General features: G+C 49.6%; 13 protein-coding genes across 13 annotated transcripts; 5 read left to right on the plus strand and 8 right to left on the minus strand.

Annotated features, from left to right (window-relative positions):
• Positions 1-435: 435 nt before the first annotated feature.
• On the minus strand, positions 436-1,460 carry BDP55DRAFT_721997 (uncharacterized protein; the record flags this gene model as incomplete). The annotated part of the gene is made up of 1 exon (XM_060578542.1): positions 436-1,460. The coding sequence occupies one exon, from the start codon at positions 1,458-1,460 to the stop codon at positions 522-524; it is 939 nt and encodes a 312-aa protein (XP_060421424.1). The 3' UTR covers positions 436-521.
• Positions 1,461-2,480: 1,020 nt separating this feature from the next.
• Positions 2,481-3,530, minus strand: BDP55DRAFT_688300 (uncharacterized protein). Its single transcript, XM_060576626.1, has 3 exons — positions 3,298-3,530; positions 2,724-3,233; positions 2,481-2,566 (listed from the first exon to the last, which is right to left on the minus strand). The coding sequence occupies exons 1-2, from the start codon at positions 3,449-3,451 to the stop codon at positions 2,758-2,760; spliced, it is 630 nt and encodes a 209-aa protein (XP_060421425.1). The 5' UTR covers positions 3,452-3,530; the 3' UTR covers positions 2,481-2,566; positions 2,724-2,757.
• Positions 3,531-5,236: 1,706 nt separating this feature from the next.
• Positions 5,237-5,808, minus strand: BDP55DRAFT_512511 (kinase-like domain-containing protein; the record flags this gene model as incomplete). The annotated part of the gene is made up of 2 exons (XM_060567723.1): positions 5,237-5,272; positions 5,329-5,808. Coding segments are annotated over 2 exons (516 nt in total), but the record flags the coding sequence as incomplete, so codon positions are not given.
• A 254-nt stretch (positions 5,809-6,062) lies between these two features.
• BDP55DRAFT_739966 (PR5-like protein) lies at positions 6,063-7,008 on the plus strand (the record flags this gene model as incomplete). The annotated part of the gene is made up of 3 exons (XM_060580406.1): positions 6,063-6,126; positions 6,303-6,533; positions 6,593-7,008. 3 exons carry the CDS (start codon positions 6,063-6,065, stop codon positions 7,006-7,008), a joined length of 711 nt encoding a protein of 236 aa, XP_060421427.1.
• A 3,552-nt stretch (positions 7,009-10,560) lies between these two features.
• Positions 10,561-11,337, plus strand: BDP55DRAFT_506738 (ankyrin repeat-containing domain protein; the record flags this gene model as incomplete). Its single annotated transcript, XM_060567674.1, has 1 exon — positions 10,561-11,337. A coding segment is annotated over one exon (777 nt), but the record flags the coding sequence as incomplete, so codon positions are not given.
• Positions 11,338-11,831: 494 nt separating this feature from the next.
• BDP55DRAFT_721999 (uncharacterized protein) lies at positions 11,832-13,119 on the minus strand. The gene is made up of 4 exons (XM_060578543.1): positions 12,816-13,119; positions 12,375-12,674; positions 11,920-12,311; positions 11,832-11,851 (listed from the first exon to the last, which is right to left on the minus strand). Exons 1-3 carry the CDS (start codon positions 12,912-12,914, stop codon positions 12,165-12,167), a joined length of 546 nt encoding a protein of 181 aa, XP_060421429.1. The 5' UTR covers positions 12,915-13,119; the 3' UTR covers positions 11,832-11,851; positions 11,920-12,164.
• A 344-nt stretch (positions 13,120-13,463) lies between these two features.
• BDP55DRAFT_639436 (uncharacterized protein) lies at positions 13,464-14,384 on the plus strand (the record flags this gene model as incomplete). The annotated part of the gene is made up of 3 exons (XM_060573252.1): positions 13,464-13,682; positions 13,717-13,800; positions 14,202-14,384. The coding sequence occupies 3 exons, from the start codon at positions 13,464-13,466 to the stop codon at positions 14,382-14,384; spliced, it is 486 nt and encodes a 161-aa protein (XP_060421430.1).
• Positions 14,385-15,329: 945 nt separating this feature from the next.
• Positions 15,330-16,239, plus strand: BDP55DRAFT_722000 (uncharacterized protein; the record flags this gene model as incomplete). Its single annotated transcript, XM_060578544.1, has 3 exons — positions 15,330-15,424; positions 15,482-15,580; positions 15,685-16,239. The coding sequence occupies 3 exons, from the start codon at positions 15,330-15,332 to the stop codon at positions 16,106-16,108; spliced, it is 618 nt and encodes a 205-aa protein (XP_060421431.1). The 3' UTR covers positions 16,109-16,239.
• An 86-nt stretch (positions 16,240-16,325) lies between these two features.
• Positions 16,326-17,621, minus strand: BDP55DRAFT_688312 (uncharacterized protein). The gene has a single exon (XM_060576627.1). It carries the CDS (start codon positions 17,263-17,265, stop codon positions 16,561-16,563), a length of 705 nt encoding a protein of 234 aa, XP_060421432.1. The 5' UTR covers positions 17,266-17,621; the 3' UTR covers positions 16,326-16,560.
• Positions 17,622-18,756: 1,135 nt separating this feature from the next.
• On the plus strand, positions 18,757-22,478 carry BDP55DRAFT_688319 (uncharacterized protein). Its single transcript, XM_060576628.1, has 5 exons — positions 18,757-19,955; positions 20,008-20,556; positions 20,615-21,002; positions 21,061-21,087; positions 21,166-22,478. Exons 1-5 carry the CDS (start codon positions 19,082-19,084, stop codon positions 22,010-22,012), a joined length of 2,685 nt encoding a protein of 894 aa, XP_060421433.1. The 5' UTR covers positions 18,757-19,081; the 3' UTR covers positions 22,013-22,478.
• Positions 22,479-22,551: 73 nt separating this feature from the next.
• On the minus strand, positions 22,552-23,076 carry BDP55DRAFT_568898 (uncharacterized protein; the record flags this gene model as incomplete). Its single annotated transcript, XM_060570719.1, has 1 exon — positions 22,552-23,076. The coding sequence occupies one exon, from the start codon at positions 23,074-23,076 to the stop codon at positions 22,552-22,554; it is 525 nt and encodes a 174-aa protein (XP_060421434.1).
• An 8-nt stretch (positions 23,077-23,084) lies between these two features.
• BDP55DRAFT_688324 (uncharacterized protein) lies at positions 23,085-23,801 on the minus strand. The gene has a single exon (XM_060576629.1). The coding sequence runs from the start codon at positions 23,508-23,510 to the stop codon at positions 23,205-23,207; it is 306 nt and encodes a 101-aa protein (XP_060421435.1). The 5' UTR covers positions 23,511-23,801; the 3' UTR covers positions 23,085-23,204.
• A 1,383-nt stretch (positions 23,802-25,184) lies between these two features.
• On the minus strand, positions 25,185-25,956 carry BDP55DRAFT_688327 (uncharacterized protein). The gene is made up of 2 exons (XM_060576630.1): positions 25,537-25,956; positions 25,185-25,484 (listed from the first exon to the last, which is right to left on the minus strand). The coding sequence occupies exons 1-2, from the start codon at positions 25,864-25,866 to the stop codon at positions 25,479-25,481; spliced, it is 336 nt and encodes a 111-aa protein (XP_060421436.1). The 5' UTR covers positions 25,867-25,956; the 3' UTR covers positions 25,185-25,478.
• Between the last annotated feature and the right edge of the window lie 384 nt (positions 25,957-26,340).

The following is a 26,340-nucleotide window of genomic DNA, read 5'->3' on the forward strand; positions in this document are numbered from 1 at the left end:
TGCCGTCACGAGTTATAACACGCAGCAATAGGCATGCGAAGTGCGTTAGGAGTGACTTCAACCAATCCATCTAGAACAAAGAAGTGAGAGTAGTCTGTTTACTGAGAGAGATATATTATCTACGTGATTCAGCGCAGGAGAGAGTGGCCGTTGAGTGCTGATACCGATCCTATTTCGTGACATACGCAAAGAGACGTCGTACGAACGGTGACCATTCTACTCCCCCTCACATTCGCCCGAAACATTGACCGTATCTCAATGAGGCAATCACCACAGTTCCATTACGCATCATCGAGGTGCGCGAAATTTGCTGCCCTATTTTCGAATTCTGCCAATCGATTGCTACAGCAAATGAACCTTTAAGGGAACTCGCACTAAAGTAATCACGGGTGGGTAATGGCACAACCCAGGCTGCGTTCGCCATGAGCACCTGCTCCTTCATCTCTAATGTCATATTACCATATATCAATCTCTGTCAGTCTATTCCTAAATGCAAAAGAGCAATCCCCGGATTCCAGGTTTCATTTTAGGGACAGATGCCACCGGCCATCCTCCTGAAGTTGAAGCCCTTCGAACACTGTATGCCTCATGCCTTCCATACGATTTTCCGTCTTGTAAAACTCCTGAATGGCTCCAAGAATACCGAAAAGACTTTTTCCTCGCACATTGATTTCAATCAGCTCATCATCAACAAGCAGTTCGTCATACCAGTGCTCGACATCCAAAATGGCGGTCAAAGAACCCCGCGATATGGTCTGGTCGACTAAGAAGGTTTCCCTGTCATCTCCAGTGCCCTCACTAGAGGAAGAGTTGCCACTAACGATAACATCTCTCAGTGGCAGGTCGATTTCCCAGCGAATCCTATCCAAGATTGTAACGTTCCCAGAGAAGTCGTACGGCCTACTGAGATTGGTGCAGTTTTGCAAAATCATTGCAGTCGAGCGACGAGCTCTCTCATTTATGGATGGGAATTTCTTCGTAACACCATCATAGTATCTCAAGATCTCTTTAAATTGCAGGGGATATAATGGCTGATACAGCTGTTCCTGTTGTTGACGCGTGAGGCCGGAGAGGATATTCGTCAAGCACGAGAGCTGCCTCCTATGTACGTCACAGGAAAGGAGCCAGACTCTCCAAACCCCTTCGGTAAACTCGAAGAGTTGTTGGGTCAATATCGCGTCTTGGTGTTTGAGCATGTTCTTGCACCGTTCATTGTTGAGCTTGGTAATGCTGCATCTTAAAAATCTCAAGGACAGACTATCATCAACGGATCGACTTTGGCCAGGCTTGAGAAGAATAGCCGCCAGATGTACGGCACAGTATCTCTTGGCGGTCTCCTGGTAGCGATACTGTAGGGTCTTTCGAAGAGCCCTCAAGACTTTTGGTTCTTGGCATTTTGGGAACTGGCATTCGACTGATTCTTCCATGAGCTTACACAAAGCTAGTGTATCTGCCGTCATATATATACTAGTCGTCGATGATTCTTATGACGTGAGCGAATGTATTCAACACGTGATACGTAAGATATCTAAATTCTCTTACGAAACGTAGGGCTAGCGCAGATAGTTTCGATTAATGCATCGATGACGGGAGCCAGCAATCGAATCATTCTTCTCTGATAACTGATTTCAAGATAATTCTCTGAAAGACGCAGAGGACTAGCGCGAAATATACCGTATTTAGATAGACCTAGTCACACTATCCTTAATGATCCCGTCCGACTTCTGTGATTACGGCATGTGTTGGACGGACTGTGGAGACTGCAACCACAGATCCCGGTGACAAATTGATGATTAAAGAGGTGATTCTATTCTGTAATGCTCTTCCTAAGGTCGTACGATCTCCATGGCGTTTCAGGATATGTCCTCGTATGCGACCAAAGATGGTCACGTGTCGGAACATCCACATGACTGGGCATATGCTCAGTCACTCCTATGCTGTCGTATGTCTGGTTCCAGTGGTTATTATTTCAACGGCATATTTATATCCTCCAGCTAAGGCCGGTTCTCACCCATACCTGTTCCTTATGTCACGTTTGGGCAAGTTCGTTTCAGAACAGTACAGTTAGCCCCATAGACAACAGCTTTCTTTACGGGAATGTTGAAATTCAAGTGGTTCTCGAATCTCGCCAAATATTTAAGTTCCCAATTAATGCTTGTATCTGCAGTAAGTGTGTTTATGTACGATAAATGTCGCTGTGTTATGGACTTTGAAACCCTAGCAGCTTAACGCTACTCTGATGCTCTCTGATATCGAGTAAGGCCTTTCAAATCCAGCATACCGACATTGGTAGTCTTAGAGTAAGCCTGAAATCCCAGAGCGCGAGAAGGAATTTGATTTAAGAAGTGTGATCTACTCTGGATCTTCTCGTAAGGTGCCCTAAGCTGGCAAACTATGTTGATTTATTCAGAACATTTTACTGATCTTACATACGCTTAATGCGCCAGAAATATCAGCCAGATCTATCAAAGAGAACTAAAGAGAACTCAAGATCAGAGTCTTGCGCCAAAGACTCCGGTCTCAGATGAATCCTGCTCGAGCCGGTTCGTCCTCTTCACCCACAGTCCTGTCAAAATGGTTAGCAAAGAGCGATGAAGCCGACCACGGTTTCTTTCATCTTCCTCGTTCAGAGTTATCAGAGAAAGCGCCGGGATGATTGAGAGAACCGACGGGATCATTGTGCCTATTAATTCAATATCTTGGTGCTTTATGGGGTGGTATACCCAACTAATAAGCCGGTTCGGGCGATGAAGAGTACTAAGAATCCTGTGTACTTATACTGAAAGGAGGACTACAGCTGGTGTCTGTAAAGCGTGAGCAGAGGCCACAACAAGCGTCAAACGTCTGCTCTGCTCTGTCGTCAAAGTGGTTTGTTGAGTGCAGCGTGGCCGGAACTGCTGCTATGAGGTCATGCGGGTATGGCGCGGAGGCTGTGGAGTCGAGCAACTGTCCGTGACCAGAAGAGGGATTGATTGGATGATCGAATGAAGAATCAACTGGATTGATCCAAATTGGAGTGGCGCCGGCACTTGAACTTTCGCAGAAGTCAAGGGGGAATTGCTGTAATCGATACTCGTTGTCGGCGTGCAGTTGAGAAGAGCAATTGGGCTGCTTAATGAACCCTACGGAGGGACGCCTCTTCTGCATCTTGGTTGGGGACTTCGGGTTTGACTTTAAACGATTGGGACTGATGCATGTTGCGGTATTTTCTGCTTTACGCTTCAGCTTTTTGCCTACATGGGAGGTTCAGTACATATAGGAAGTGGCTGAGCGTCGCAATGACTGGGTTTGGCTTACGGTAGTTGCGTTGGGCAATACGGTTTTGGATCCTGCGACGCTCTGCAAGATCGGAAATCTTGGTCCAATCCTCGTCAGGATTGTCGAATTTACCGAGAGTGGCACGTGTATGTGCGGTCTCGGCGACGTCCGTATCAGAAACTTGAAATGGCATGATGGCCTGTAATATGGTCACGGCGTAGGCTCGTATCTGGTGACGGGGGATGGCAAGACAGTGGATAAAGAAAGATGACTAGTAGCAGTAAGTTACCGAATGGAGGACTTTGAGAAAGTAGGAAGAAGGAGGGTGGCTAACAGCTTCATATAGACTCCAAAATTAAGCAAGCAATTTCAGGGACGTGGCAGTGTCAACGAAGAAATGGTTAGCAGCCTGCTTAACCATGCAAGAGGTACCAGAAGATCTTCAGCGTATCCTACTATGCTACCCTGGTGGTCTGCCTCGCCGTGCTGCCTTGCACTGCCTGAACCCACAGGCTGCAGATGGAGGGCAGAGTCACGCTCAGCTGGTGGCCGTAGAAATCCCATGCTATGCTATAATGCAAAATGGAACCATATTCGAAGCTCCCAATAGGAACGTGGACGCCGTCAGTTGGGATAAGGAGTCCATGCAAGGCAGAGACGAAGTCGCGACAGGCCTTCTAGAATGGCATATTTGAGCATTTTGTGCCCCTGCTAATGTTGCCTGAAATAGATGGATGTGATTTGACATTCGCACTGGATTGGCTTGAGCAGACCAGCAGAGAGAAGTGTGTTGGGCACAAGGCAAGGATAGCGAGGGCTTGGACACGGATAATTGGCGGTTCATGGAAGGTGCCACCAGGGTCAGCAGAAGGGACGAGCCTTGCCTCAATCATTGGGGCACCAACCCCAACCTCAGCCCGGCCTAATTTCAAGGCCACATTACTTGCCTCTCGAAAAAGTGGCACTATATATAAGTGGGAGTGACAAAATTAGACTTTGCGTCTAGGAGTGATCCTTCCTCAATGGATTCAGACAGGATGGCCCACTCGTGACACGTGAGCATATATTAGAGATCGCTTACGACCGTAGGGGGATGTGCTTCTAGTAAGTCAGCGGCTATATACTGTTAAAGTGCTTGGTGCTTTTTATGACTCGGATATTTATTTGGGTAGTAGTCGACTTGATATTCCTAGAAGGTAGTAGTAACGACAATAAAGTCAAGATCAAAGCAATAGGCCTTTTGCAAAAAATGTCTATGAGCAATGTACAAACTTCCAAGAGACTTTTCTACAGAATCCTAGTCTTTTTAATAAACGAGTTGCATCGGAGGGGGGTTTCTCTAGAAAAAACTATCATCCGCCGCGGAGTAATTCCCCTATTAGCATGTGTAAAGGATTAGGATAGACAAGCATCCCCGGTGTTGCCCGCGGTTACCTTGCTCCTCTCACAAGTCTCTTCTCGACACATCCTTGGAAGTCCGTTGCATCAAGTTGTTTCTAGCTGTTCGAGGATCCTGCATGCTGCTTCTGCCGTGCAACGGAGCTCTGAATCCGGGACCAATAGAAGCTAGCAGACAGTCAGTGATGAGCGTGCTGGCAGTACCATCTGCCTTACCCGTGTGACTTCCAGCATCTGAATCACCCACGCAGGTGCTTCAGGTGAGACTGCGGTCTCAGGCAGCTTCAAATTTGAGTCGCAGAAGATCATGGCCAGTTCCTCGTTAACGAAACCAGAAGACGGACAAAACTTTCTATGACCACTTAGTACCGGCACGTATGGCAGTATTCCATTGTCCGTACCTGATAATCGCATCTAGCTGTTCAATGGCGCTAGTAGTGGGCGAAAAAGTCGGCCTCGCCGGTTTGAACTCCGGACCCTGTCCGATGATCATCTCTCGAAGGATGCAGCCAACAGACCAGTTATCGACAGCGCAGGTATATACCAAGCTACGAGTATCTCCGATGAACGCATTGACTCGGAGAAGTTCGGGTGCTCTATAGTACAATGAACAGACCTAGAACACGGTGTAAGAGAACTGCAATCACGTCAGACATGATATAGAGGCCCCACTAGTGGTGTTCGCGGTTCGATACCGCTCATAAGATGAGAAAGACCAAAGTCGGCAATCTTCAGACAGTTCGTTGGGGAAATCAAAATGTTGCGTGGTGTGACATCTCGATGGATGATACTGGCGCCGTGAAGAAAACGGAGGCCCTTCACCATCTGTATGGAGTAGGGTAAGAGAAGCGCAAGCTGTAGCTGTGAGTTGTCCAAAAGGTCGCCAAGAGTTCCGCCAGTCATGAGCTCCATGTCAATCATTATGGCCGTTCTCGATATCTGAACGCCGAGAATGTCAATGCAATTGATTCTAGCGCGCGAGTCATATTTCTTCAATCGCTGCAGACAAGCGATTTCTCGTATAGCCTCAGGTGGTAAGCCGTTACGAGGTTCAGCGAGTGGTATGTATTTGCGGGCGATGGGAAGACCTTTGAGCTTGTATACGGTACCAAATGATCCCGAGCCAAGTGGCTCCCCCATAGGAGTTGACGTTGTGATTCTCATGGAGGGCTCTCTGCATGCAGACACAGAAACGAAGATAGCAGTATGTGACCGTTCTCGTATATACATATATATATGTGCTGCGAAATCTCCCAAGTCCTTCCAGTCTCAACGTCCCCGAGTCAACTACTCCATAAAACTTTAGCATCCCGCCTGCTGGTGATTTGTCAAGAACAGTAGCAAATATCGTTTACATCATCTCATTCTGATTTTCGTTGACGAATCATTTGCATCTGACAATAAACATGTTAGTCTGCAGTTCGGGTGAATATAAGCAGACTTTCACAAAAGCGCCGTCTTTCCTGGAATGTAACAACTACTGATGATGCTCACCTTTCTACTCTTTCCTGTAGCGCTCTATGCGCAGCAATTGGTTCTAACCATTGTCAACAACTCCACGAACCAGACAATTTAGCCTGCAGTTGAAGGCTCAGGCTCGTTCATAGAGTCATCTGTCGATGGACGAGTTATCGATTATTCTCAAGACCCGTTACCTGAAGGCCTTGCGTTGGAATCTAACTCGCAGGTCCAAGTCTCTCTCAGCTCGTTCCCATGGTCCGGACGCGTCTGGGCGAGGCAGTATTGCGCAGCCGGCGGATCGAACTGTGTTTTAGGTGACTGCGGTCACCCGAGTTGTTGGGGTCGTTCATCTGCCGACACTACGCTGTTTGAAATCACCGCACAGAAAGACAAGATGTATTACGACATCAGCCTAGGTGAGCCTGCATCTACACCTGACACATTTCAGAATACCGATCTGACCTTCGTCGCATAGTCGACAGCTTTACATGCGGCGTTCACGTTGTGCCGGACGACCAAGACTGCGAAGCGATCGCCTGCATAGCCCCGCCCTACCTCGGCATCGATCCCGAGGATCAGTCACTGGTATGTCCCCCACCCAACCTGATCACTGATCCGAGGACAGGTGACGCGCCCATCGGCTGCTATTCCAACTGTGCTGTACACGAGACAGACGAGTATTGTTGCAGGGGTATATACGATGCGACGACCTGCAAGGGTAACAATCCGTGGTTTAAGGAGACGTGTCCGGACGCATATAGCTACGCTTACGACGACCAAGACGCCACATTCACGTGTGGCTTTCGCAATGTGACGATATATTTTCACTGTTCATTGGATCCCCCAGGGGTTTTCTACTGCAGGCTCGCCGATGTAGGCCATGGTACATAGCAAGGAATACTGAGTAAAACTGTGGGAAGGGGAAACCGCAAGTGTACCAAGTGATCTCCGGTGCTCATCGGGCATACCAAGATTTGACGATCGTGAATCAAAATAAATTTGCTTGCTATGAATAGCACGCATATGCGAACTAATTTATTCAACGTTTGACCTCCTGCAGGGCAGTTAGATAGCTTCTAACCTGTCACCTGTAGCAACATAGATGGCAACTTCACTCCACGTGTGTGCGAACTGAGAGTCGGCACGGATGCGGGGATGGGTTGTTTGTCTTTCTGCCCTAGACTTGAACCTCAACCCAGCTGACTGGACCGTGATAGAGCACTGGCGAATCTATTGCTATACATAGCCACAAACGCCATAGTCGGCTAAAGCGACGTGGCAGCTATAAAGGCTTGGATTGTTTTTATGATGTTCATTCTAACTACTAGGAAAAACCAGATGAAATAGAACAAAAACGTCAGTGGATTTTCGACTTTGTCTCAATGGGAATGACGCAAGCTTTCTTTCTGCTTTCCGCTTGCCTTTGGCGGTAACCCCGAACTTGAACCAAGCGCGATAGTAATCCTAGAATCACATAAATATAGAGCATACCAGGAACCACGATATGCTGATCGGATTTGTCTACGTCTCTCACAAAGGATGAGAGCAACGAAACGCCAGAGAACCTACCCAAAGGAATGGAGTCGCCTTACAGTGCAACAGAATTATGGCCCCACTTTTGCTAAGTCTGTACTATCCGTCGTCCGCCATTCGAGCTGTGTACGTCTTATTCAGTATTACTTTGCCTCTCGTCTCTGCTTTGCTTCTACAACATCGACCGCGAGCTCACGAGAGAAGCATGGTTTGAGCGTGGATGTCGAGGCCCGCTGCTAATGCGAGGGATGAATGTGCTCACTTTGTGAATCCGAGGCGGAGGCTGTGGGAGACGTCTAGGCGTAATGCCTATCTTGGTGAGAATTGGAGATGAACTTTGGACATTGCCGCTTGACAGCCTCAAGCGTACATGATGTTGGCGTTTCTGCCAAACAAGATAAACAAAAGCTGCGATTGCGACTAGTATAGCTACGGCAGATAGAGTATATGCAAGAGCTTGGCCACTGATGATGCTTGCTCGTGATGACGCCAGTGGATGCGCTTCAACCAGAGATTCTTCCGATGCGGGTATTGCTGTTGTCGTTGGTAACGATCGCGGCCTGATGTCGGAAAAACGAACCCAGCCTAACTTCATTGCATTGGTCTAATTTCAGGCCAAAGATGCCTGTCGAATTGGAGGAGACCGCATATATACTGAAAAGCAGCCCCGTATAACTGTATCAAGACCAGAACAGTCTGCCGCTCCTGAACAATGACAAATCGTCGGGCCTTGGTGTCGTGCTTGTCGTAATGCTCTTGAGTAACGCGAACGAGCGGTCGGGTAGTCTTATCTGTTTCGTTGTGTTAACAGATCCTGCCCGAAAGCTGCATTCGATACCAGGATGCCACATTTCACCCTAGACCTCGTCGCTGTGGTTTCGTAGTCATATGGGGTCGTCTCTCCTGGGTGCATTGAATTTATTAATTACGCTAGTTGGCTCACGCTGCGTTTGCGACAAATGATGAAGGAACAATGGCCAGTGCGGACTCGCAGCACACATATAGACCGAGGATAAGCAAGAAGCGCAGCGACCTCATGGTCGGATGAGAAGGAAGTTTTGAAGAAGTTATAGATTGTGTATTTCGTTCTCATGGCCTGCGGCACTCCACGCTACGTAATAAGATTCCCGGACGTCTGTAGTAATGACTCCGTCTATGCTGCTATGACGAAAGCACAATGATGCTGGGTAATATCAAACGACAAAACCTGGAAAGCTATTGCAGCGGATTGCGCGCTCGTGCCCCAACTCACTGACCTAGAAAGAAAAGAAGCCGGCTTTCAACTCTCTCGCAGTCACAACGTTGCTGGCCATTCCAGACACGGGCGTTGTACCGAATGCGAATAAATGTTAACAGCCGTCAACTACGGTCTTAGACGCTTATAAGTCTGGAGAAGCTGCCTGAGATACTCTTTGATCGATAGCCGGGCCTCTCTGGCCACTGTTGGTCTGTTCTGGACTGTCTGTTCGCACACGAGACACCGTGAGTCTTGGGAGTATGTACCTGTCGCACATGAGATCTCATTTGTTTTACAGAGCTGCTGCCGCGTCACCTACAGTAGCCGCAAATCAAGCTTTCGCAGCAGGGCAACTCGAGTGAGAACATCGCCAACTCGGAGCAGATCGAGCATCGTAAGTTGACAGGGACAGAGTTCATTTCGCACCGATTCTCAGTTGATCATAGGCATTGATTGTCACTTCTACAAGACATGACCAGCAAAAGTAGGTGCGTCCCGCCTCAATGCATCTCACTGTCGTTTCTGCTGTTCACATCATGCCTTCCGACGCGTCTTCTCCGCAGTTTAACCTATCGCAATGGAACAGTGAACATAACGTCTTAAGTGATGTTCCATGTTTGTTGGTTATGTTAGCCTTTACTTTTGTTCGTTGTCTGATGACGAGACAGGATTCAATGGACTTCGCTGGCCACTTTGACCCACGCCCCACCTTAACCACTCGACCACGTCCGAGCGTTTCGTTTGTAGATTAGGTAAGCTACTCAGCCACAGCAAACTGAAAAGGAATCCAGCGCTCATTGAAGCAGCGGCATAGACTGCGCTTTGGATTCTCAAGGAAGCTTAGGTCAGACTATGTACGCAATCGAGTATATGACTAGCCGCCTTGTCGTCGGCCTGCCTGGGAGGCTTGCGTATCTGTCGTATCTTTTTTGTTCACGGTCATAAAGACACGAGACGCTACGCGCCAGACGCCGACCACATCGAGTATTACATGATGTCTTACAAGAAGGCAACAAGCGTCTTACGGCATTCCTTAGAACATCGAAGGAGTGACATGCGGCGCATCACGAGTGGAAATTGGTCTCTATGCAGACTACCTCGTATGGTGTCAATATAAGACTGTCGACACCTCAAAGCAAAGAGCTTGCTTTTGCGTCTTCTGTAACGCTCGATATAATCTACACAGTTCAGTCGCCTGCGATAGGGACATGGCTTTTACTTGACCTACCTGAACACAACTAGACTTCTATTCTAGCATGAACGCTCGGACACAGCCTTTGACGCCTACGAGCTCCTATTCGGGCGAAACGCTCGTTGGCAATGAGTCTCCGCCGCCTTCATGGTCTCCCAGATACAGTGTCGCCTCAACACTGGTGGACGAACCTGGGCATGGTCCCGATGTGGGGTCGGCAGACCCGGCGACGAGCTTACCGGACGTCCGTGCGTGGCTTAGGTCGTCTTCAGCTGGCCCTTCACTGTCCGAAGCTCTCCGCCCCGATGACTTCGGCGTCCACACGGACACGGCAGACGCCAGTCCAAGTAGCCCTTGGGCGGAAGAAGAGCACCGGGAAAACCCATTGACGCCGGCAAGCTCAACATCAGATGGTACTTTGGTCGGCTCTCCGACCGACTCGTGGTCCTCCGGTCAAGCGACGATTCACCCGTCAGCCGAGGACGATCTGATTGAAGCCGTCAGAAGCCACCGCCTGGAGCAAGTCGAGGTTCTCTGTCGTGCTGGTGTTTCACTGTCTGCCGCCAATTCCGAGGTCCTCTACGACGCTTGTCTCCACGGCACGCAGATGATCGGCACGCAGGCTTACAACCCCGCCCACAACTTCGCAGGCAGAGTTGCCAATGCGTACGGTGACTATATCTTCCATGCAGTGCTCAGAACGCCAGCTCGTGACTTTCACCAGGACGATACTGCCTACCAACAGCCTGGACACGTACGGAAGTTGGACGTAGTCTGCGAACTACTCACTAGGGGAGTGGATCTCAGCTTGCGCGATAGGATTGGAGACACAATTCTACACACCGTGTGTGGCGATCTTGGTCCGCCCGACCTAGACAACGAGACTGAAGGGTACCCGTTCCTCAGACTCTTTCTTGGGCGTGGTGACGATGGCCACGGAGAAGGCGTCAGAGGCGCGTGCGTGTCTCTGATCAACGCACAGAACAGCGGGTGGATCAACGAGGAAGGCCAACACCAGATATTCTGGCATACGCCTCTAGGCGTCGCAATTCTGTTTAACAACCTTGCATGCGCAAGACTGCTCTTGGAGAATGGGGCTGATCCGAACATACCTGGGGAGTGGGGCGAGCCGCCCATTTACTTTGCTGTGCGCAATGATAGCCTCGCAGCTGTGAACTTGCTCCTCGACGCTGGTGCCAAAGGCACCGCTCAGACGTACTCGCAGATCCGCTTCAGCCAGGTGGAGGCCGCACTTCGGTCTCGAGGTAAACCTGGGTAAGCACAAGAGGCTGCGGAGTTTTTTGGCGGCAAACACGGTGGTGTGCAATTGATTCGCAACGAGTGAATGGGAAAATTAGACCGGAGATAAAGACGACGAATTGAAAAATCCAGGCTTTACAGAATATGTCTGTCTACTAGAGCTCATCACAGGACGTTAAAAGACTGAACTTCAGCACGGCTTTCGCAACCCCTCCAGCCGCTTCCAGGTCTCGCCGACAACAAGGGCTGGGTTCGGACCGGAACTGGCTGCGGGAATGATCGGCATCTTCTCTTGGGTCTGTCATTGGCCGTTATCACGCTACAGAATAACACCATAACCTAATTTGGAACGCCATCTTTCCACTGTCGGTCTGCCACAGTTAGAATAACGTAGAGAGAAGCAATCCCAGACAAATAGTGCTGGTAGGTTATATTGCGGTGTCTCGTGCTAAGGTTTCGGGAGTGGCCTGTCACTGGTGCAGCTTGTTGTGACGTCGCAGCACAATCGCAAAGTCAGGCCCACTCTCTTTACCACTAATTAAACAAAATAACGCACAATGTTACTAACGTCCACCAATAGCCAGGACAGGTCCTCGACTGGTTGGTGCGATCACGCGTGCCCCGCCTTTCGTGGATCCCTTGCATCGAAGTAACCCTTTGCTCTCCATCACATTGTTCATAACACTGACCAAAAACAAGCAGCAAAGACAGGGCATAATCGGCTATTATCCTCTTTCGACGCTTCCTAGTAGTAACATCTATCTATTTAAGAGTTTTCGTTCTATACTAACGGTAATTCGACGATGTATTCCCAGGCTTGCAACGTTAGGAGGAACCCTGAGGAACATTTGGTCTGCCGCTAAAACTGGGTCGTCCTTCCTCGCACGTCAAGCCAAGCTGCAAGCATTGATTGCAAGAAGGGCTCTGGCCGTCACATTGTGAATCGTTACTCAGCAGGCACGAGAAGCAGACCTGGTGTGGTGTTAGTCGTTGGCACGATAATCATAATACAATATAAATGGGGCGACGACTCACCACTGAGGGGGGCAGTTGAAAGTCTATACCTGTGTTGTCCACCACTGATTGCTCGTCTACAGTGGCCATAGAGGAATGCGATACAAACGCTGAAGTTCCATCTAGCTCGATTATATTTTCGAGAGGGACTCCAAGCCAATGATCGTCGAAGGTGGTCTCGTGCCGGCCTGGTTTCGAAGAGGATTCGGTGTGAAAAGATGGTGTGACGGACTTATGAAGCGGACTCATAGACTGAACATTATGTTGCAAGTTCGACGACAGACGCCAATTCGACCGGCCACTTTGGCTTTTGGTGAAAGCCTGCATGATTTAGCAGATATATTTAGTAGATTGCGTGACATCTGGTCATGTTGGAAAAGCAAGATCGACCATCTTGGCACCAAACCTTCTAGTACCATTCCATCGCTGTGTAACGGGGTGATATCAAGTGGAGGCACTGACCTGGTGCACACAGAGAGTGTGGCGGATGCTGCTCTTGACCCAGGGCACGCCATCATCCATGTGGGATTCGAACCAGTCGTAAAGTTGATTGAGACTCATGGGTTTGTTTCCGTTACGAAGGTGCTGTGCGGATCAACTCTGAGTAAGGTTTTCTCTTGGGCTGCTTTCTTCTTTGGGTTGCTGGAGCCGTCATTGTACGAGATCTCCTTTCGCATGTCGAGAGTCGGGATGCAGGACCTCTTTGTGAGGATAGTCATATATATGTTCGTTTCAATATGTTTCTGCTCTCTGCGGAACCCCCCTGACGTGGTTGGTTTTATCCATTTCATGTCTCTTGTTATTGAGTGTCGTTCCAATCCCTTTGCCATATATCAAGAGATGCTTTGAGAAGAGACACCGAAGCATGCCAAGATATTCAGCTGAGTTGTTAGTTATGGTCAGGATAACCGGTATCACGGCGCGAAAACAATGCCAGGACTGACAGTCGGCTCGTCCTTCGCTCCGAACATACGGCATCGCTGGCAGTCCCACGGGTCTGGCACACAATCACACAAGACGCACAAGGTATATCTTCATCGAATGGACCGGGTTCATTTCATAGCAAGCCATTCAGCAGAGCCTGCATGGTAAACGGCCATCCCAGCCGCCATGTGCACAGTCCACGTCCTCAAGTGCCCACACTGTCTCTCGTGTGAGCCAATCCGCCAGGTATGCGAGCTAACACTTCCTCATGGTATTTGCCAACGTAATCAAACGAATCTTGTCACTACACATCGCCTGGACAACGGTTGCAACAACTGTCGCGAGCGGCCGGGTTCTCATTGCAGTGGTGGCTACGTTGTCGAGATGCCTAGCCTCACACGGAGGGTGCGTTTGCGGTTGATACGACGGTTCGTCTCAGTGGCAACGAAAATATGGTCACGACTGGTCTAAGCTTAACCTGCAGCTGCAGGACATTATGGACGCTTCACCTGAGGCATTTTTGGTTCGTGGATCTAGTCAGCAATACGAAAGAAAGTTAGATGGAGGCTTATCGGACATCGGTATTTCCTCGATATCATCTTTGTTCTTCCTTCGAAGCTTAGCGATAACCCAACGCCGCTTTCAACCCCTAGACTAGTGAAAGCGGATACCAGGCGTTGAGCCTCGAATACTCAAGGCGCGACTTCACAGCGTGGCGAGCGTGGTGAGCTCGATGGAAAGTAGTTTTCATTTTCGATTTTGCAGCAGCCTTCCAGGCTCAATGTCTTGTCATGAGCAGGGAAGACTACGTTCACTCGAAGTGAGGTGTTCGGACCGCGGCCCCTCCTAGACACAAAAGGCAGCCGACCAAGATCCATTGTGGTATAATAGAAGCCACTCTCCTTCTTACTACTACCAATTTAGTCATTTACCGCTATGAAGAAGTGCAACGGAAGTCGCCTTATTCATCGTCTTTCTATGCGCGGCAACGTAGGCTTCAGGCAAAATGCGACATTGGAACAGCCTCGCGATTCAGACGTTGCCACGGATAGCATCAACGAGACGCCCGTCATGGAGACATCGCTGGAGAACGGCGGCTTACTATGAAAGGTCCGTGGGCTGGACCATTCCTCGAATGAACGGCGTAGGATGTGATCATTACGTTGTCGAATGGGGCAGGCCTCTGACTCAGCTCGTAATGAGGAGGGCATCACTATTCCCCTGCAAACCGCTGATCATGTTAGTTAGTAAATGATTTAGCTTTTCTAATAACGCGCCAAAAACAGAGTAGGATATACTGTCGGACGTTGCCGGTACCATCCGGTCATGTAGTGCTTGTTGCCAGTGCTTCTCACTGTACAAGGAAAGGCTGAAATGACGTCGGATCTCGGGAAGTCTGTTTTCGGGAGCAGCGACTAGAAGCACAAGTAGGATATCTGGCCTTGATGCAACCACTTCAGGAAGCTCTTATTATGGTATTCGACGATAACGGCGCGTGTGGCAATGATGTTATGTTACATTCGTATTACAGGAATCACTGACTATGGCTGCACTATGTTAAACGTTGGCTACGATCCTGCAATCGGAATCTTGAGGTCACGAGCTCACCCACTCAGATCCCACTTTCCCGGTTATAAAGAAGAATATAAGTAAATATCGTTTGGTGAATATATCATAGCCGATCATTCTGGCGGTACCTGGACACGGATCCACCTGTTGAGAGCAGGATGACGAACACCTACCGGAGTGTGTGTAGTTGCTCAATACTTGGCAGCCGGCCCATCTCTAGCTGGCTTCTCCTGTAAGTTACGAATCTTCATACAGCTAACATAGTTGCCACAGAAATGCGGTGTCCCCAGGCTCTAATAGCTCTGTTGAAGAAGTGGTGTATAGCTGATATGCCCCTATAGTCATGCAAACTATCGTTGTAGGCCTAGCCACCAACACACGGATGGCGAGACGCTCACATAACGCAACGCAGAACTCGATATCGAACGTGGATGACTTCCTCAAACAGCAGCAAAGCCAACAACGCCAAAGAACACTCTCACCATGGATGACGCCAAAACACTCGTCAAGAAAGCCGTGCGCGTATTCTACAGCTCCGAACAAGCCATCGTAATTGAGGTCTTATCACATCACGAAATGTATGTCCCCAAGACGCAAAGATCACGATAAGACGACTCACGACGCCTTACATCTAGCCTATCAATGACTCAACTACGCTCTTTATCCATCACGCCTGAACACGTGTCGCTGAGAAAGGCCTGCGCTGAGCTGGAGCGGGCAAGGCTCATTTGTACGTGAGTGCGTTTAGATAACAGTCCACCACGCCTCATCATAGCATCTAGCTAGCCCTGGAGCTGGTGAACCTGTGTCATTCTTGCCCGCATTGACAGTTTCTCAGGCGTGAGCTCAACGAAGATGAGTCATACGTCTATCTCGACTACCACCAAGCCGTTTACGCCATTCATCACATTATCCACGAATTAAGACGCCGGATTCTCGGTACAAACAAGCGGGAATCATCAACAGAGATCGTGAGATACTATACTTGCCCCAAATGCCTTAGCAGTTGGCCGTTGATCGATGTTATCGACAACGCAGACCGTCATGGTGGCTTCTTGTGCAAGCGATGCGTGACACCGAGTCTTTTGCGTGAAGAACCCCTCACAACGGACCTGCTACCACGCTTCAACCAACAGTTCGCGCCTTTCATACAGATACTAGAGCGTCTTGACATCAGCAAGATTCCAAGGGTTGTGTTCGAGGATCTCTATGCACACAATTACGGTGAGGGTGACGGTGCTCTCAAAAGACAGTGCTCCTGATTTTTGGTGGCTTTCTTGTGAATTTATTTCTTTACCCCTTCTCCTTTCTACTATGTTGGACCCGGAATAATGAACTGTGAATCGGCGCTAGAAGATGCATAGCCTCGTGCCCACGCTTGACAGACGATGCCTCAGCTCGTAAGTCAGTCAAGGGAAGCCAAGAACTCTCCGAAGTACATGACTCGAACGCTCAACCTGGATCGACCATGAATGAGGCGGCGACATTGTATTTCTATCTGAAAGGATGATGCTTGCCATCGCACTGGAAATCTTGCCAGGCTTTGATATTCTATTTTTCGGTTAAGACATTGTGCCTGTGAAGTCACTCAATATCGCACTAGTTTCGCGACCATGAAAGAACACTTGATAACTTCATTCGAATGAAACTTGAACGGCCATACCATCACGATATCCACGTCGTTCAACCACATCGGTAGCAACTTCTACCATCCTCAAGAATGACCACTGCTATCGCTCTTGTCACCTCTCCCTCCAGTGTAGGTTCTTGAGGCCCTGGTTCTTCTTTTGGAGACCCGGCCTGATCTACTGTCTCGCTTGCTGCCTCGACCTTGTCTGTTGTCCTTTCGGAGTTCGACCAATACTTTCAAGTCGACATTGAAAGTAATCCGAGGAGTTGACAAAGTGACGCTCATGGTGACACAGCGGCCGACGCTATTATCACCAGTCTCGCATTTCGAAGTCCCCCGAAGCTTATCATGAAATGTCGCACTTTTGTATCCCGCTTTCGGTGGTGTGTTTTCCTTGTCGCTATCGTCGCATATAGATGCGTCTTCCTCATTTTGTAGGTCGTCTCTAGGTTTCTCTCTCAGTTTTGTATATGAAGGCTGACTGGGCTCGTCCTCGTCGCCTCTCTGATACAAAGGCCTCTGGTGGCCCAGGGGAGGGTCAGAGAATGATTCTTGTGAGTCTGACTGCTGAAAGCCAGTAGAACTTCCGAAAGAACTCGAGATTTCGCAAGCCTTTGCTAGTTCCTGTAGAGGCCAATCTTTGTCCATTTGTCTTCGAGCACTCGACACGGACTCTTGTGAATCTTGAGAAGATACTTTCCGGGCTACTTCGGCCATTGAAAAGAACTGATGTAAATAATATGATAGACTGGTAGAAGCTGAGTGTGTTGTGCGGGCGAGGTCAAGCATGGGAACGCTGCCTAACTGTGCCCCTATTTATATGCCATACACTCTCGGGCCAATTTACAGATCCGTCTGACAAATACAACCCGTGAGTCCCCTGTGTGCATATTAATGATATGGAAAGCGCGCCAAAATTGCCAAGGAACACTACTTACATAGTCTACCGTCTCGTCGTCTCGCTCTAGTCTATTGAGTTTTCGCCATGCATGGGTATCCGACAGACCATCTGCACCTTCCTTTGTCGTTGCCCTGTCTAATCGGCGTTCTACACCGTCCGAGGACTCAAAACGTGGTGAAAGCCCTTCGCTGTATATTTTAGATATAGCTTCGTATCTGTAAACCTGACGTTGTCACCATATACCTTGATCCTCATTGCTACTGATATTGAGAACGCTTTCTTGTATAACCCTGACTCATCACTTTTCGACGGGTAGTGCATGAAGATGACTCTCGTGTCTATTGCAGGTGAGCGGAACCGGTATTGCGAAAACCATATGGGTTATCGCTCTTCCCATTTGTGTGATGCTACCAAAACTACCTTTCTATGTTTGGAGCCTGATGCTTTTGATCTTACCTACGAAGGCGCGTTTCCGCTTGCAATTTTGTTGCCGAAAGGCCGCCGCCAGATAATGACAGCCATAGATCCATACATCAGCATCGGCAACCAATGTATCCCCTCCTTATTCGGGATGAGTCCGATGGTGCTTGTGAAATTCATTCTTAAACGAGGAGGTCGACGAGTCCTCTACGGGTTCCAATTTCGCAACCACAGCAGGCCCAAGTGTGAGAGCCCCTTGGAGGGCTCAGAACGAAATGTCGGTGGGTAGATGATGCACAATCATACGCCAGATTCGTCATGGATAGGAGAAGGTCTCGAGCGCTCAACGAAAAGGCTGGTCTCAATTTGCACTCGGCACTCTTCGGAATGAACCTAAGGGAAAGAAGCTATTCATGGGATTCGGAGTAGCTCAAGCACACATGGTCGGCGGGCACAACGACGTGTCTTTCATATTTCACAGTCAATCAGATCCTGCAATTCCTGCCGTTTGGGCGATGGTTGATTGCTAAGCTGCCTTTCGTTGTCAACATAGGACCAAGACATCGTCGTTCTGTCGGTACATCTCAGGCCTAAACAACGGCCACATGTCGTATCTCACTTACGCGATGCGATCAAGAGCCTGGATATCACCTGTCGTGGCCGAATCCTCGAGCTTGCGTGATGCTCTGCGTCGATAAAGTTAATCGTTGATGTGGTCAAAAGCGTTGGTCTTCAGCAACGGAGATGCTCAGGCCAACATGGCGTAACTCAATGTCATTGAGTCGTCTCCTCGAACCTTTCTGAGTCCCGCTGGAACTAATTATGAATAGCAGTTCTGGAGTATTCAAGTGAGAAGGTCAACTCGATACATCCAAAATCACGGGTGACGGCTTTCTTGTGCTGGGGTTAAGTATAAATGCGCTATGCTGTTCAGAAGGCATGCAGGAGGTTTGTCATCGCACTTTCGACTTGGTTTTGGCCACCTGGGCCACTGAAAATATTTGTCAATCACAAGGATGCAATTTTAGCTAATCTACGCTTGAGAGCTGCCACAGGCGATAATTAGTTATGAGTGACATACGCACCTACTACTCACGGAAGGCACAATACCAGTGCTCATTTCTTGGTCACACCACCACAAAGCTCAAGGGACAAGGCATGGTCTGTGTTACAAATCTCCTCCCCCGTCACCACATCACTCGCGCCGCTAGTCAAAAAAAAAAGAGGTGATAGTCTGATAGTTTTGATGTAGATAAATACGGCAAAGGTCGATCAGTACACAGCATGCCGCACCCATGGATTCAAATCGTCGAGGGAAATCCACCATCTGCCGCCATCAGTCTGCCTCCATCCATCCAACGTTCGCAAAGGCCCTCCGTGGTCAGTGTAGTCGACGACGAGCCCATGCGTGAGAAAGGTCAAGGAGTCGAGGTGATTCGCGCCAGGAAGCATATCGTCATCAATAAAGTCAACTTTCAATGCAACGCCTTTTCCCAAGCCCATCCGGCCCGTATTCCTGGCCATGTAAAGTACCCTATGCGATGCAGTCGCGCTGGTGGGGTGATTTGTCGATGGTCCATGCTTATGAGCGACGCCGTTCTCTTCGTTGCCAAGGACGTACCGTCTGCGCGTCGGCTGCTCCGTGCGTGGGACCTGGAGTGTAGGGGCCTGCCACCTATCCACCGTCCAGTAGGAAGCGTCGTAGTCAGGGGCGAAAACATCGACTTGGAGAGCATGGCCAGCATGTTCGTTGGTGATGAATTAAACTGCGGTTTCGACGACGTAAAAGTGTCCCAAGGCGTGTATAAACCCGGAAAGATTCCTGTTGATGTACTCTCCCGGATTCGAGACGTGAGGAGTAAGAGAAGGGAGGAAAATACACTCTGGGATTGGTATACGCTGTTCCGGGTCTCCCGTGGATGTTTGCAGCAGTTGGCCAGTGCGCCCGAGGCGGCGCCGGGCATGAACTTGGACGTCAGCTACGTGGCGGCATTCGACCAAAGCCGGTTGCCCCAACCGCTGATGCAGATGAGACCCTGGCTAGAGGAGGCCTGGCGCGAGTGGATCCAGCAGGCTATGTCCCTGGACGATCTTCGACAGATGAGATTGCCCATACTGGCGAATGCCCTTTCACAAGATATGGTGGCCTATTACGATGGTACGTGGCCATCGGCCCTATTCAGATGTCTGTGGCTGATTACCCTGAACAGGATTCTGTGGCCAGACCGTTTTCGGGGAAATGTATCATGATGCACTGACGAAAGCGCTCTCATACCAGCGACTCATGCCGATGGCCGACGCTAAGGCACTCGTAACCTCAGTGGTCAAGACAACGGTTAGCCAACTACGCCACGCGGACCCAGAAGAACGCCGAAAATCTCGAACACACTTTCTTCATCGGCACAGCGCCAGCGTTGCGGGGAGCAGGTCCTCCCGTCTGTGTCTCGTATGCTTCGTGCAGCCTCCCGAGGTGTTTCTCCCTTGTGAATGCGCATTGTGCGAGACGTGCTACCGCGGATATGGCAACAGCACGATGAGTGGGACTGTAATCACGTTCGATAGGTGCGTTCTGTGCGCGACGGCGTTTGTTTCTGGATGTGCCGTCCGTCTCAGACCGCCCACGGCGGGATGCCGCGTCCTAGCCCTCGATGGAGGCGGGGTGAAGGGCATCGTTCAGCTGCGTATCCTGCAGATGCTTCAGAAGGTGACCGGACTACCTGTTCAGATATTTTTTGACCTGGCCATCGGGACCAGCGTCGGTATGTCGCTTCTCCATGCAAGCGAGAGAGAACAGCTTTAGAACTGACTTGTTCCCAGGAGGCATCAATGCCTTATCGATCGGTGTATTAGAATCATCGCTGGATACCTGCGAACAGAACTTCATACAGCTGGCGCGCAGGATATTCCCCAAAGCTTCGACAAAGATAGGGCGGTGGTGCCAGAAACTGTCGCGATGCATCCGTTTTGTGTGCAAAGACAGCATCTACAGCCCTAGCGGGCCGATCCTAGGTTCTATCACGGGCGAGGCGAGACTTAGAGGACCGCGAAAGTCGCTCTACAATCGGAAGCCGTACGAGCAGATGAAGGTGGCTGTCACGTCCATCGACTCGAAAACGAGCATGTCGAAGCTGTTCACCACGTATGCGGGCCATGAGAATCGGCAAGCAGAGTCTGGCAGGCCGAGGCCCCTGCTGGTCCGAGAGGCGTAGGTATCCGCGCGATGTGTGCTGCAGAGCGTCCGAGCTGACTTGGATCAAAAACAGGGCCGAAATCACGTCGGCCGCTCCTGTGTACGTACACGTCAATTCATAGAAGAACGGGGAGAAATCTTAAAAGGACACGATCAGAGACAAGCTAACATGCGCCAGGTACTTTCCGGCCAAACGTCTTGGGTCGTCCACTTCGTCATACTATGACGGGCTGGAGATTCCACTGCTACATGCGCGGTCCGAAGCGCTACGGCTGTGTCCTCGCAAGACGGTTCCTGATTACATCCTCTCGGCAGGCAACGGGGTGATGAAGGCAGCCCCAAACGGCATGTCGAACTCACTGTCTCGATTTGCTCACTTTAGCCTGGAATCTCTGTGGGGACACCGGCAGTATCAGAGACTAGGTGGGTCAGCGGGTGAAGCGTTCAATGAGTTTCGCATCGACCCCACTCTCGATATGGAAGCGGTGGCGCTGGATGACGCAGATGCCATAAGCAAGCTGATTCGACAGCTGGACCGAGAATTTCTCGTCAATCGGGACCTACATCAGCGTGTGCAACAAGTCTCGCTAGTCATGATCGCCTCTCTATTCTATTTTTCCTTCGACACGACAACGCGAACGACCAGACGCGGTGAGGTACTATGCAGAGGGTTCGTCGCTTGTAGGTATGGGGACGACCCATCAGTCACGAGAGTGCTCGCGACTCGGTTCAAGGGGCTTTCCCTCGTGGTAGCTGGTAACAAGTATAAGATCGCTGCGGACGAGCGGACCGTCGTGAGCTTCACTTTGCCGTCGTTGAGTGTTCCCTTCGATATCAGGCTTAAGTACAATGATACGTCCTCTTCGATCTCCGGATTTCCACAGACTGCCGACGCCTTACTTGACTTACAAGCTCATAGTGACGGTAGCGTATGTATAGACGAGTCAGTGCGGAAGAGGAAGCTCTCTAGGACGGGAGACATATCGGCAGGTCGTTCGGAGAAGAAGAGACGGATGGATATGTAATTAAGTAGTAAAGAAGGAGGGTATGTGGAGAGGAGACACTTTCTTGTGCAAATGTCTGCTTTCTTCCTGCCACAACAGCAGATATCTATCATCAGGAGATGTGAGATATGTTTATTTGTATCTGGATAATGACTGTCTAATCTTGAGTGACGTCTATAGGCACTCATTCCGGTGAGATACCGAACTGCTCAAAGTTACGGAGACGGATGGATTGAATCACATGTTTTATATCAGAATACTAGGCGAATAGGAATGCTAGAATTTGGCATTTACGGCGATCCGAATGTACCACATTAGTCGTTTGAATTGTTTCTCCAGCATGCACATTCACAGCAGTCATAACCTATCCTGGAGTAAATGTATAGAACAGCACATGTAAGCTTTTTCCCTGTGTGGCTTACACCCCATCATCAACGTGAAATGCTCCATTTCACCTCATTATCAGCCGCAGTGAATAGAAGCATCCGATTATATCTCTGCAAGTGAAAATACATCAATAAACGACTAGGTGTGTCTTTTGGCATCCAAGCTCCCTGGACCTATCTAACATCAACGATGCCCGCTGCCGAGCGTTTGATGTTCGCCCGTTTCTTCAACGTAGCACTAGCTCGGGGTTCGATTTTTCTCTGGAATAGAGCCACGAGATTTTCTTTCTTTGAGCTATGATCAAACTTGATTCCGTGCGTAACGAATATTTTCTTCAACTCTTTCACAGTGATGGAGTTGGCGTCAAACCCTGGTTGGAGATAATCGACGTTGTCATCAAGGCTTGGGATGGTCTCCAGAGGGTCCTCGGTGTATTTTCCCGCTGGCACAGAACGCGAAGTCCCTCTAGGCTCGTTTTCGCGCTTCGACCTCTTGGGTCTGGTCCGTGAAAAGCTTGTTTGCGATGTCTGCTTGTGCTTGACCACCCTTGTTCCAGGCAGTACTTCGATCGCAGTCGCGGCATGACTGTTTTCCTCCACGTAAGGATCAGCCTCTACGATGCCCGCTTCAGCATACGCTTCATCATTCGGCGGCTTTGTCCTGGTCTGCTTCCTGTGCGAAGGCTGTGTAGAATCCATTTCGGTTCGGCTGCTTTCATCCTGAGTCTTCTCTCTGTTCAAGGAAAAGTCGCCACTGGCCTTGGACATGGACGCAATGTGGTCGTCCCTGTCCTGGATCTTTCGAGTTGCATGCTGCAAATCCCCACTCATTTGCCTGACTTGGTCTTTGAGTCGCTGGATCTTGGCTTTCGTTTCGTCAAAGTAAGCCTGGCATTGTCGTAGGTGCTTCGATCGCTGCTTCTCGTAATAGCTGATGACGCATGTAATCTCGACGTCTTTTTCTTCGAGTTTCTGGATGGCCCATTTCTCCAAAACCGGCTGGCTCTGGCAGTGTTTCTGTTTGAGGATTTCATCCTCCTTGTGTGGAACGTAGGTTGCACCGTCAAATGGTGGGCGATCACTTGGCCTTTTCCTAGCATTTGCAGACTTGCTTGCCGTATCTGAGATCTCATTTTTGATTGTCCACGATTCCGCTTGTCGCTCTGGGTTTGTTTCAATAGCTGCCCTGTCACTCTTAGGTGACGTTGTCTTCTCTCCTACTCGCACTCCCACTGGCTTGGGGTTCCTATTTTGCGGGGCTCCTGTACTATTTGCCTGTTCTCTCGCACTTGAACTTGGGCATGCTTCCGAACCAAGGATTGTGTCCGTTGCTCCTGCTTTGGTTGTGGGCTGTCGATCTCGTGAAGAAGAAGCATTTACACTTGAATCTCTCGGAATATTCGAACTCTGGCTGCGGCCTTCTGGTTGTCCTTTGTGGTGAGTGCGGACCTCTACTCTCGGGTTTAGACACTCTGCTTGGATGCCTGGATCGCTCTTTTCTTGCTCCAGCTGGCAACCTTCCGCATTCCTTTTCCTCCCAAGGTGCAGAGAGCTGATCGGAAGACTCGAGTATGTCAAGACTTTGTCTACCATTCCCTTGATCGAACTTTCCAGATCTCGGCACCGAACTTGGAGCTCGTCTACTGCCGATGTAGAATGTGCCATTTCAATTTTGAGCTGTTGCATGCGATCGTGTGTTTGTCTCGAAAGGGCCTCCAGAGCGCTTGTTTGGCTTCCGAAGCTGCGCTCTACATCAAGTTTCACATGGTTGAGATCTTGGCTGAGGCTTTCCGTTCTGTCGCGAGCCGCTTCGGTACCACGCTTGAGCGTTTCCACATTGCCTTCAACAGCACTCAGTCTTGTGTTGATCTCGTCCTGCCAATGGCTCTCAACCCCTTGGACTTCCTGCTTGACTTGATCTAGATCACAAGAGATTAGGGCCAATCGATTTGGATCTTGCATCTGGTCTCGCAAGCTTTCGTTCTGATGTTGTTGACTCTCCAGTTTGCGTTCCAACTCATCAACTTGTCTCGCTAGCTTCTCCATCTGTGCGTCAAGCAGCGCACGCTGTTCTGACTGGTCTCGGAGCTCGTCCCACCCGGAAGCCTGGGAAGCGATCCATGCTCGTAACGTCTCTGAAGTGTCCCCATTCTTTCTAACATCGTCCTGTAAGTGTCTCAGGATTGGGTCAATCGCGGCTGCTTTGCTGTGTAGATCCCGCTTGACGGCCGACATTCCAGTCGCGAGATCGGTCAGACGTTTTTCTGCACTTATCCACTGCACGCTGGTCTGATGCTTGAAGCTTTCCAATGAATGGGTCATTTCATTATGTCTTCCATTAAAGTTCTCTCGCAAAAGTTGTATGTCCTTCTGAGTCTGATCCAATTGCATCCGAACCGCTTCCGGAACGTCGTCCGGTGGTTTTCTTGTCACTTGGAGAAGTAAGGCGTTTTCGGTACTTCCCGCATCTCGGGTTTCTAACAGGGTCTCTGGGTTCGATCTCTTTGCGCTGAAGTTCTGTAACTCGTTGTTGAGTGTTGTCTCCAGCCGCCGGATTCTGTTTGAATGATTCAGGAAAGTCTCTTGGGTCAAGTGTTCTGCTTTCTCGGCTTTTGCCAGTGGCGCCATAAGTCTTTCTTCCAAGATCCTCCCGTCGGCTCTGAGCCCCTCGATCTCGCCTGCTTGCAGTATACAGGCTTGCGACTGAGCTTTGATAAGTTCTAGTTCTTGTGCTTGCTCTTCGGTAGTCTTCTGTAACGCATGGACCTTTCCAGATAGTTCTTCGGTTGTGGGCACCAATGGTTGAAGCCCCTCCAGCTGTCTTCCTGTCTCTTTGGCTAATGTCGTGACCTTTTCGTGGTACATATTCTCCATGTGTCCCATCTTTTGTGCCGTCTCTAGCTTGAAGGATTGCAGCTCTTTCGCGATTCTCTCCTCTAGATCACTTTCCGTAGCACCTTTCGCGTGTTCGAGGCACCTGAGCCGATCCTCTATTGCTTGTATGGTTACCGCAGATCCGTCGGTGATCTGCATGTGGTATTTCTCTTGGCTGCTGCCGAATTCGGTTCGGAGATCTACTTTAGTGGACTCATTTGCCCTCTCTATGCGTTCGTTCAGCTCGTTGGCGACTAGGTCCACCTTTTCTGACTGTCCTTCTAGCTCTGCCTTGAGGGAGTTGTTTGTGTTTTCGATATTGTCTAGTCTCTGCATTACGTCCTTTGCCTTTCCTTCGGCCATGAGCTTCAGATATAGTATCTCAGCGTCATGTCTTGCTCGGACTTTTGTTGCCTTCAATTGCATGGCCCTATGCCTATCGAGGTCTGCTTGATGAATTTGTGCCATCGCCTGGTTCGTTTGGTCTTGGACTTTGTCTACATACTTTTGTCGCGTTATCGCATCTGATTCTGTCTTGTTGCGAAGGGAGTCCACCATGCGCGTAACATCCTGCAGAACAGCTTGGGAGACTTTCTGCGTTAGTGTGATCTCCATTTGGTGCTGATTATGTTCCACCTGTCTCGCATGACGCGAGAATTCGGCCTGGAGATCGCCTATTTTGACTACAAGCTTTTGTACTTCGCCATGCAAATAGTGTTGATCGTGTTGTAGCTTGTCGCAATTTGAAGCCAAGGAAGCGGTTTGATTTCTTTCATCGTCAAGGCCAGTTTGCAAACGGGGCAGATAGTCCTCAATGGTCACAAGCCTGCCGCCTTGCGAACTCTGAACAGCTGAGAGATTGGCTACAGCCTGTTCAATTGTGATAGTCTTGGTTCGAATGCTGTGATGGATTTCTGAGATGCACGTGTCTCTCACAGTCTGCATCCAGAGACTTCCCTTTTCGTCTATCCGTTCAGAAATGCTCTCTTCCATCTCAGCCTGCATCTCGGTAATCTTGGCTTGGATCTCGCGTTTGACATGAGATTGGAGAATTTCCGAGGCTTGTAGACTCTGCATTTGGCTTCCTGC

The sequence above is a fragment of the Colletotrichum godetiae genome (assembly GCF_030913485.1).
Source record: "Colletotrichum godetiae strain CBS 193.32 chromosome Unknown BDP55scaffold_133, whole genome shotgun sequence".
In the NCBI taxonomy this organism is placed as follows: domain Eukaryota; kingdom Fungi; phylum Ascomycota; class Sordariomycetes; order Glomerellales; family Glomerellaceae; genus Colletotrichum; species Colletotrichum godetiae.

Excerpts from the sequence above, each read along its gene's own strand:
- BDP55DRAFT_688327 (XM_060576630.1), bottom strand. The coding sequence starts at position 25,866 with ATGGAGATCACACTAACGCAGAAAGTCTCCCAAGCTGTTCTGCAGGAT.
- BDP55DRAFT_688300 (XM_060576626.1), bottom strand. The coding sequence starts at position 3,451 with ATGCCATTTCAAGTTTCTGATACGGACGTCGCCGAGACCGCACATACA. Across the intron at positions 3,234-3,297 it reads TATTGCCCAACGCAACTACC|GCAAAAAGCTGAAGCGTAAA; the intron begins GTAAGCCAAACC and ends CCTCCCATGTAG.
- BDP55DRAFT_688324 (XM_060576629.1), bottom strand. The coding sequence starts at position 23,510 with ATGAGATCTCAGATACGGCAAGCAAGTCTGCAAATGCTAGGAAAAGGC.
- BDP55DRAFT_688319 (XM_060576628.1), top strand. The coding sequence starts at position 19,082 with ATGCCGCACCCATGGATTCAAATCGTCGAGGGAAATCCACCATCTGCC. Across the intron at positions 21,003-21,060 it reads CCCCTGCTGGTCCGAGAGGC|GGCCGAAATCACGTCGGCCG; the intron begins GTAGGTATCCGC and ends GATCAAAAACAG. Across the intron at positions 21,088-21,165 it reads ATCACGTCGGCCGCTCCTGT|GTACTTTCCGGCCAAACGTC; the intron begins GTACGTACACGT and ends AACATGCGCCAG.
- BDP55DRAFT_721999 (XM_060578543.1), bottom strand. The coding sequence starts at position 12,914 with ATGAGTCTCAATCAACTTTACGACTGGTTCGAATCCCACATGGATGAT. Across the intron at positions 12,675-12,815 it reads ACACTCTCTGTGTGCACCAG|GCTTTCACCAAAAGCCAAAG; the intron begins GTCAGTGCCTCC and ends TAAATCATGCAG. Across the intron at positions 12,312-12,374 it reads TTCAACTGCCCCCCTCAGTG|GTCTGCTTCTCGTGCCTGCT; the intron begins GTGAGTCGTCGC and ends ACACCACACCAG.
- BDP55DRAFT_688312 (XM_060576627.1), bottom strand. The coding sequence starts at position 17,265 with ATGCTTGACCTCGCCCGCACAACACACTCAGCTTCTACCAGTCTATCA.